This window comes from Symphodus melops (genome assembly GCF_947650265.1).
Source record: "Symphodus melops genome assembly, chromosome: 14".
NCBI lineage: Eukaryota > Metazoa > Chordata > Actinopteri > Labriformes > Labridae > Symphodus > Symphodus melops.
The window spans coordinates 25,597,997-25,607,996 of NC_136704.1; the positions used below are offsets into that span (position 1 = coordinate 25,597,997).

A 10,000-nucleotide genomic window follows, 5' to 3' on the forward strand; every position below is an offset into this window, starting at 1 on the left:
TGTATGTTGTATGTTTGTAATGCATGTTGTATGTTTGTAATGCATGTTGTATGTTTGTAATGCATGTTGTATGTTTGTAAGGCATGTTGTATGTTTGTAATGCATGTTGTATGTTTGTAAGGCATGTTGTATGTTTGTAATGCATGTTGTATGTTTACCTTCTGTTGTAGCTACAGCTGATCAAATGAACAGAGAAAGTTTAGCCTGTGATGTCATTCAGGTGTGCTGTCTGTTTCTCACCTGTCTCTCTCTCTCTCCCTGTAGATGAGTGTGGATCAGATTATGTCAGTGAACTGTGTTTCGCTCCAAATCAAACTAAAGAGATGGAGGAGAAGATCATGGAGCTGCACCAGACACACAGGTTACTGTTTATAAAGATATTATATTCTGTTCTATTAAATCATGTTGTGTTATAAATATCTGTTTGCATGTGTGTTTAGAGGAATGACTCCAGCTGAAGCAGAGATGCACTTTTTGGAAAACGTTAAGAAACTTTCAATGTATGGAGTCGACCTTCATCACGCCAGGGTAAACACACAAACATACACCCGTTGAAATATTATAAGTAAATATGTGCACTAGAGCTTTGCACTGACGTCACTTTTCCACAGGACGCAGCCGCTCTATTAGAGAAAGTACATTTGTCAGTGTGTGTGTCATGATGATCGCCATAGGGTGTGAATGATGGTTTGTATGTGGCCGTGTGCACATCGCTTTAAATTTAAAAAAATGTAAAGTTTTGAAAAATAAGAAACTGAAGGATCTCTGCTCCACAATCTGATCGAATAAAACATGACCCACTTCCTGTTTACAGTCGCCTGTTTGTTTCTCTGCGTGTGTCAGTAATGATTTTTCCATACTGTTGTGAGTGGGTATGTGTGTGTGTGTGTGTGTGTGTGTGTGTGTGTGAGTGTGTGTGTGTGTGTGTGTGTGAGTGTCTGTGTGTGTGTGTGTGAGTGTGTGTGTGTGTGTGTGTGAGAGAGAGTGTGAGTGAGTTTGTGTGTGAGTGTCTGTGTGTGTGTGTGAGAGAGTGAGTTTGTGTGTGCTTGTTTCTTTTGGATAGATGATACTGATGATAGAGACACTAACATTTAGAAAAGCTATTTTCTTTTTGTTTTGTCTGTCTGTCTGTCTGTCTGTCTGTCTCTCTGTCTGTCTGTCTGTCTGTCTGTCTGTCTGTCTGTCTGTCTGTCTGTCTGTCTGTCTGTCTGTCTGTCTGTCTGTCTCTCTGTCTCACTGTCTGTCTCACTGTCTGTCTGTCTGTCTGTCTGTCTGTCTGTCTGTCTGTCTGTCTCTCTGTCTCACTGTCTGTCTCACTGTCTGTCTGTCTGTCTGTCTGTCTGTCTGTCTGTCTGTCTGTCTGTCTGCCTGCCTGCCTGCCTGTCTGTCTGTCTCTCTCTCTGTCTGTCTGTCTGTCTGTCTCTCTGTCTCTCTGTCTCACTGTCTGTCTCACTGTCTGTCTGTCTGTCTCTCTGTCTCACTGTCTGTCTGTCTGTCTGTCTGTCTGTCTGTCTGTCTGTCTGTCTGTCTGTCTGTCTCTCTGTCTCTCTGTCTCTCTGTCTCACTGTCTGTCTCACTGTCTGTCTGTCTGTCTCTCTGTCTCACTGTCTGTCTGTCTGTCTGTCTGTCTGTCTGTCTGTCTGTCTGTCTGTCTGTCTGTCTGTCTGTCTGCCTGCCTGTCTGTCTGTCTCTCTGTCTGTCTGTCTGTCTCTCTGTCTCTCTGTCTCTCTGTCTCACTGTCTGTCTCACTGTCTGTCTGTCTGTCTCTCTGTCTCACTGTCTGTCTGTCTGTCTGTCTGTCTGTCTCTCTGTCTCACTGTCTGTCTGTCTGTCTGTCTGTCTGTCTCTCTGTCTCACTGTCTGTCTCACTGTCTGTCTGTCTGTCTCTCTGTCTCACTGTCTGTCTCACTGTCTGTCTGTCTGTCTGTCTGTCTGTCTGTCTGTCTGTCTGTCTGTCTGTCTGTCTGTCTGTCTGCCTGTCTGCCTGTTTGTCTGCAGATGGTAGGAAGTCGCTCTGATTGCTTCCCTTCAGTTAAGTCAGAGGTAAGACAGTGTGTGCGTGTGCATGTGTGTGTTAGTGTGTTTCTGATGTGTGTCTCTATTTGTGTTTAGGGTTAAACGCACGATAAACAAACATGTCGATCAGATGAAGGTCTAAGGAGACAGATTATTATTCTGATATTCACATGAAAGCTCCAACAAGGTCAAAGGTCAGGCCCTGAATCAGCTAACACTTACCACCTGTCACCTGAGGCCACGCCCCCTAATGCTACATCACTTTAAGCATTAATGTTTATTTTAACATAGAGCTCTATGGAGACTGACTCACTGCAGGAGACAGACTCTAGTGGACACTGGAGGAACTGCAGCTGTAAAGTTGGACATTTTAACATAGAGCTCTATGGAGACTGACTCACTGCAGGAGACAGACTCTAGTGGACACTGGAGGAACTGCAGCTGTAAAGTTGGACATTTTAACATAGAGCTCTATGGAGACTGACTCACTGCAGGAGACAGACTCTAGTGGACACTGGAGGAACTGCAGCTGTAAAGTTGGACATTTTAACATAGAGCTCTATGGAGACTGACTCACTGCAGGAGACAGACTCTAGTGGACACTGGAAGAACTGCAGCTGTAAAGTTGGACATTTTAACATAGAGCTCTATGGAGGCTGACTCACTGCAGGAGACAGACTCTAGTGGACACTGGAGGAACTGCAGCTGTAAAGTTGGACATTTTAACATAGAGCTCTATGGAGACTGACTCACTGCAGGAGACAGACTCTAGTGGACACTGGAGGAACTGCAGCTGTAAAGTTGAACATTTTAACATAGAGCTCTAGCAGCTCGAGCAGGCATAACAAACTCCACTTTTGTCCATATCTTTGTGTGCGTGTGTGTGTGTGTGTGCAGGACTCAGAGGGCGTGGCCATCATGCTGGGCGTGTGCAGTAGTGGCCTGCTGGTCTACAGAGACAGATTGCGGATCAACAGATTCTCATGGCCAAAGATCCTGAAAATCTCATACAAGAGAAACAACTTCTACATCAAGATCCGCCCTGGGGAGGTGACATGAGTGTTTAGTGTCTCCATGCCGCTCTGTTTGTGATGGTCAGAAGTGATTTACTTAGATTGTTGATGGTTAGATTGATGATGGTTAGATTGATGATGGTTAGATTGATGATGGTTAGATTGATGATGGTTAGATTGATGATGGTTAGATTGTTGATGGTTAGATTATTGATGGTTAGATTGATGATGGTTAGATTGATGATGGTTAGATTGATGATGGTTAGATTGATGATGGTTAGATTATTGATGGTTAGATTGATGATGGTTAGATTGATGATGGTTAGATTATTGATGGTTAGATTGTTGATGGTTAGATTGATGATGGTTAGATTGATGATGGTTAGATTGTTGATGGTTAGATTGATGATGGTTAGATTGATGATGGTTAGATTATTGATGGTTAGATTGTTGATGGTTAGATTGATGATGGTTAGATTGATGATGGTTAGATTGTTGATGGTTAGATTATTGATGGTTAGATTGTTGATGGTTAGATTGTTGATGGTTAGATTGATGATGGTTAGATTGATGATGGTTAGATTGTTGATGGTTAGATTGTTGATGGTTAGATTGTTGATGGTTAGATTGATGATGGTTAGATTATTGATGGTTAGATTGTTGATGGTTAGATTGTTGATGGTTAGATTGATGATGGTTAGATTGAGTATGGTTAGATTGAGTATGGTTAGATTGAGTATGGTTAGATTGTTGTCAGTGAGGATTATGGCGCTCTGCAGTCTGTGATGCCGGCTCGCTGTGGTACGGTAGGACTGTAAGGTCAGAGTGCAGAGGAGAGTTTTTGTGACGCAATGCTCGTTACATCATCCCTTTTCAGGTTTCACTTATGATGGAGATGCAGCGTTCAACATGCCCCGACGTAAAAGAGATCTGGTTAGAAGAGCTTCATGGTGAAAATAAGTTTGTGTTAACCACAGAGAGCCGTCAGCTCTGATGGTATTCAGAGGTTGTCTGACTGGAGGACAACCCAATAAAAGATTGTCAGACTTGTTAAATCTGGAGCATAAACGGTCTAGGATGGTCAAGGTTCACTGAGTTGAATAGGTAGACTGGGTTTACTTGGTAAAAGAGTGGACTTGGTTTTCTGGGTTTAATGATTGAACTGGGGTTACAGTGGCTGATGGGGTGTTCAAAGATGAGGTTGGGGTCTGCTGCTAAATCAAAGGTAAAACATGAAGTTAATGATAATGAAAAGCAGTGAAATAAAAATCAGCTGATCACTGACAGACATGTTTGAACTGATCTGTCAATCACTCACTGGTCTCACTGGTTTGTCCCTCCCCAGTTTGACCAGTTTGAATCCACGATTGGTTTCAAGCTGCTGAACCATAGAGCAGCTAAGCGCCTTTGGAAGGTATGTGTGGAGCATCACTCCTTCTTCAGGTGAGTCTGTCATGTGACATAAGGGTTAGGTGACATAATGTGTGACCTCCCTGACCCTCTTCCTGTCTATCTTTCAGGTTACTGTCTCCAGAGGAGACCCCGAAGAAGATGCTATCTCTGGGCTCAAAGTTTCGTTACAGCGGTCGGACTCAGATCCAGAGCCGCAGAGTGAGTGCTCAGATCTCTAGGCCTGCACCACATTTCCCACGATGCATCAGTAAGAGGAACATGCTGAGCCGCAGCCTGGATGGAGGTACTCACCCTGATCAATCAATTATTCATCTACATTTGCTAATTCATAACCAATGTTACCTTCCATATATTTGGTTATTTACATAACTCCTGCTGGTCCCTGAAGTCCTGGTTTCAGTTGTGACACTAACCTATAACCCTAACCATTAAGAAGAACATTTAGGAATCACTGTATTTTGAAACTAGCAAATGTGTGACAAAGTATGCCAATTATTAATATAAAACAGCATTTCTGCGTTGTCCTTCTTTGAAACCAAAAACTGCTGATTGGTGAATCAGTCTGGACCAATAGGATTCCAATATTGAAAGTATAGCGAGAATTAACTGATTTGTTTACAGAGGGTCTTTTGGTTTTTCCATTCCTGCCTCTCAAGTGATTTTGGTTTTCTTTTTAGTTGTTCAAGTTGCTCACTTCTGAGAACATCAGGTAACAACAGGTTAGAACAGGTAACATCAGGTAAGAACAGGTTAGAACAGGTAACATCAGGTAAGAACAGGTTAGAAGAGGTAAGGACAGGTAATATCAGGTAACAGCAGTTAACAACAGGTAACATCAGGTAAGAACAGGTTAGAAGAGGTAAGGACAGGTAATATCAGGTAACAGCAGTTAACAACAGGTAACATCAGGTAACAACAGGTAACATCAGGTAACAACAGGTAACATCAGGTAACAACAGGTAACATCAGGTAATAACAGTTAGAACAGGTAACATCAGGTAACAACAGGTAACATCAGGTAATAACAGTTAGAACAGGTAACATCAGGTAACAACAGGTAACATCAGGTAATAACAGTTAGAACAGGTAACATCAGGTAACAACAGGTAACATCAGGTAATAACAGAACAGGTAATATCAGGTAACAGCAGTTAACAACAGGTAACATCGGGCAACAACAGGTTAGAACTGTTTAGAACAGGTAACAACAGGTAACAGGTAACATCAGGTAAGAACAGGTAACGTCAGGTAACAACAGGTTACAACTGTTTAGAACAGGTAACAACAGGTTAGAACAGGTAACATCAGGTAAGAACAGGTTAGAAGAGGTAAGAACAGGTAATATCAGGTAACAGCAGGTAACAACAGGTAACAACAGGTTAAAACTGTTTAGAACAGGTAACAGCAGGTAACAACAGGTAACAACAGGTAACATTGGGTAATAACAGGTAACAACAGTTAGCATCAGGTAACAACAGATAACAGCAGGTAACAACAGGTAACAACAGGTAACATTGGGTAATAACAGGTAACAACAGTTAGCATCAGGTAACAACAGGTAACATCAGGTAACATCAGGTAACAACAGGTAACAACAGGTAACAACAGGTAACAACAGGTAACATCAGGTGACAACAGGTAACAACAGGTAACAACAGGTAACAACAGGTTAGAACCATAGACTGTAGAACAGGTAACAACAGGTAACAACAGGTAACAACAGGTTAGAACCATAGACTGTAGAACAGGTAACATCAGGTAACAACAGGTAACAACAGGTTAGAACCATAGACTGTAGAACAGGTAACATCAGGTAACAACAGGTAACAACAGGTAACATCAGGTAACAACAGGTAACATCAGGTAACAACAGGTAACAACAGGTTAGAACCATAGACTGTAGAACAGGTAACAACAGGTAACATCAGGTAACAACAGGTAACATCAGGAAACATCAGGTAACAACAGGTAACATCAGGTAACAACAGGTAACAACAGGAAACATCAGGTAACAACAGGTAACATCAGGTAACAACAGGTAACAACAGGTAACATCAGGTGACAACAGGTAACATCAGGTGACAACAGGTAACATCAGGTAACAACAGGTAACAACAGGTAACATCAGGTGACAACAGGTAACATCAGGTGACAACAGGTAACATCAGGTGACAACAGGTAACATCAGGTAACAAGCAGCAGGGTTCTGAAATGCCGGGTCGAGCAGGGAGAAATATAATATTTTCTTTTTGAAAAGCGTTGCTGTGACATGAAGTAGAATAATATTTGGTGGTACTTTCCTTTGGGGTGCCAGCGGCGCCCCCATGGATGGCCAACGCCCCTAGCATCTGCCATTACAGCCTATGCTACAGGCCAGCTCAGTTTGAACTCGATGTGACCAATCAGAGAGCAGCATATGTCTTCCTGCAGTGTTTGTGCACGTGCTTCCTCTCGTCTCTAATCGTCTCTGAACAGATGATCTCTGATCTCTGATTGGTCGGTGACGCTTTTTCCTGATGCTGATGATAGTTTTCTTGGTCCTTAGCTTCTAGGATCACGCCTACATCCTCTCTGATTGGCTCTCCAGCCTCATCATCTCTCAAAGCCAATGGTGGTTCTCACACAGGTACAGCTCCTTACTGCTGTACTGCAGTGCTGTTGTAGAGCTGCTTTGTGATTGGCTACAGTAAATGCCTCATTCAGCTTTAAGGAATGCTTTTTATAGCTATCCAATCAGCCCTTCTGTTTTTAATGAGGATATCACATATGTTCAACCACACACACGTACATAATGTGGTATGTAGTAGGTCTGTATAAAAGTCAAGAGGTGCTGACACAGCTTGGCCCCGCCCCCTCTGATTGCGAGCGCAACAGTAAAGACATCATGCCTCCTGTTAGCATTATAATTATAGTTGGCACTTTTAGGCCTGATATAACTTTTTTGTTGTTGCAAATGTTGTCAGCATTGTTTGCATCATCATGCTAACAAGCAGTTCAATGATGTCATTGAGATTCTGGGTGCTGATTGGCTTATTTGCCAGGGCTGGTCTGCATGTCCCTGATACTCTAAATGGCTGAACTAGGACCTTCACTTTGGGCACACTGGTTAAAAAAAAACACTTTAACAATTGTGTGTGTGTGTGTGTGTGTGTTCGTGCTTGGGTATGTAGATATGGGGACCGGGCTATATGGAGCATCAAAAGCCATCGCCGTCAGTGACCTCATCGCCTCAATGACCCCCGAAAGGAGAACAGAGGAGAGAAGCGCAGAGCCAGGTACAGCCAATCATATGAGACACAAGATCCGATCCAGACTGTGAAGCTAAGCCCTTCCCCTGTTTCTGTCTCCCAGTTGACGGGAAACTGGTGGTGCAGAAGAAGGCAGAGCGTAAGGAGGAGGAGGAGGAGGAGGAAGAGGAACAGGAGGTGCAGCAGCTGGTGGAGGAGGAGGAGGAGGAGACCAGAGCTGAAGAGCTTTCCCAGCAGAGTCCTCCCACTCCTCAGAAACCGGAAACAAAGGTAAAAATGACCTGTCTCATGTTCTCCGTCTCTCTGTGCCACCTGTCTCACCTTTAACATTTAGAAACACTAACATGAACTCAACGATATGACCGACATATCAGTAATCCTCCAACATATTTCTACGTCATATAAAGCATTTGAAACTCGGGTTGAAAACAGGGAGAAGGACCCAAGTGCAGAAAACAAAAATATTTATTTAAACAAAAGGCAAAACTTACTCAAAAACTAAATCCAAAAAATGAGGAAATGGACGAGGAGGATAAGACACGCCTACTCACTCCCTCGTCACCATCAGCCACAACATCATACACTCTTTGTGAAACACACACATCCACACACACAAACTCACTGTTTAGCAAGTAAAGCTGCGTAACTCAGTCAAAGAAGCAGCGATGGCACGTCCGTCATAGACATGTGGTTTAAAGTGGATCATGGTGGCTTTGCTAGGAACACTTCCACAGATCCAGCATGGGAGTTCATTGGCTGCTCTGATCTAGCATCTGGAATTGACAGACTTAACTTAGCGCTCCGTCCACTGCCTCAGTAGGTTGACAGGGTAAGTTTTGGTCTTGTCTTTTTAGGACGATGACCCTGAGGTCATCCCTGGGTCATCAGGGACCCAGGTCACCAGGACTGTCTTGAAGGTGATGGTGTGGGGGGCTTGCCATTTAGCAAGACGGGAGGAGCAGCAGGTCTCTTAGGCATGGATGAATCTCTTAGTGTTCATACTAGGTCCCTAGCCTTAATGTAAGGTCCCCAACCCTGAACCCCTTTTCACTTGAAACCTGCACATCCCAGTCATATAGCAGTTAGTATGGAGAGAAGCCTATGAAGGTCTGAGGAACCTCCCTGTACTCGGAACAGTAGGAGCAAGCGACCCTCATACTTTCCTGAGACAGCCACAAACGTCTGGAGCTTTTTCTTTAGCGTCTGCTGGAACCTCTACCAGGTCACCAGTATGTGGGATATAAAGGCTGCTGTTGACTGGTGATGCCCAGCAGCTTAGAGCTAGTGAAGTGAAGTTTGTCCCTTGGTCTGAGAGGATCTCGAATCCCCACGCTCGAGTAAAGCTGAACCAGTGCACCTACTACTGCTCGAGCTGTAATGGCATGAAGGGAAAGGCCTCACGACATGGTGTAGTCACATATGACCACATTGTAATGGTGGCCTCCACTGCTTCTCACCAGAGGGTCAACCCTCCGGTGTGGTCTGGTAATAACAGGAAGAGGTTTCAGAAAAGCTTGGACAGACCTGGGGCAGATTTTCTACCAATCAAAAGTAAGTGGGATCATTTTTGGATGAAGATACCCATCTACATGAACACGTGTGCTGTCCACACTGCAGGGACATGTCCACACTGCAGGGACATGTCCACACTGCAGGGACATGTCCACACTGCAGGGACATGTCCACACTGCAGGGACATGTCCACACTGCAGGGACATGTCCACACTGTGACCGGGACAGTGTGTTCCTGTAGGAACCAACTTGAAACCAGAGGGCATAACAAGCACAAGTGACCTTAACTTTTGGTCGAGGAATAGGTGGAAATCACAGGTGGAGAGACGGGGGGGGGTTCCGACGCCCCCCCAGTATTCATGTCATCATAAACATTTTGAGTGATACAGTAGCATGCATTGAAAACACTTGTGCTCAATAAAGTCGCGAAACAGTTAGTTTTTTATGTTTTTTAAAGATCGGGTACCCCCTTGCCTTGACATTGGTTTGGTCCACTGATGAAACCCCGCCCCCCCAAACCGGCAGCGCAGAGTCACTTTCTCCCGACATACCTCGAGGAAAGCCAACACTGCTCTTGAACTGTTTGGACTTCAAGCACAAATAAGGTCTCTTTAGAAAGCTAAAACTCTGCAGATTCAGAACGTGTTAAAATTATCTGCGTCCGATTTTTGTCAGTTTCACGTCGTAATGATATTTATTCTCAGTGGAGATCTGACAGGAGAAATGAGTCTAAATGCTCCAAAAAGCTTCATTTACAACAGTTATTTTTTATTCTGGGGGAGAATCCCTCTCGACCCC

At 43.9% G+C, this 10,000-nt stretch overlaps 1 protein-coding gene across 9 annotated transcripts in view; it reads left to right on the forward strand.

Annotated features, from left to right (window-relative positions):
* LOC306834908 (protein 4.1-like) overlaps positions 1-10,000 on the forward strand; it is a 27,902-nt gene that overhangs the window by 4,503 nt on the left and 13,399 nt on the right. For 5 of the 9 annotated variants that reach the window (XM_079361195.1, XM_079361198.1, XM_079361202.1 and 2 more), the window contains exons 8-16: positions 265-361; positions 441-528; positions 1,999-2,043; positions 2,914-3,066; positions 4,375-4,472; positions 4,550-4,725; positions 6,988-7,068; positions 7,613-7,717; positions 7,794-7,960. In XM_079361195.1, coding sequence (XP_079217321.1) covers positions 265-361; positions 441-528; positions 1,999-2,043; positions 2,914-3,066; positions 4,375-4,472; positions 4,550-4,725; positions 6,988-7,068; positions 7,613-7,717; positions 7,794-7,960 — 1,010 coding nt within the window. The remainder of the gene's footprint in view (positions 1-264; positions 362-440; positions 529-1,998; positions 2,044-2,913; positions 3,067-4,374; positions 4,473-4,549; positions 4,726-6,987; positions 7,069-7,612; positions 7,718-7,793; positions 7,961-10,000) is intronic. The other 4 variants (XM_079361196.1, XM_079361203.1, XM_079361197.1 and 1 more) reach the window with 3 other exon arrangements.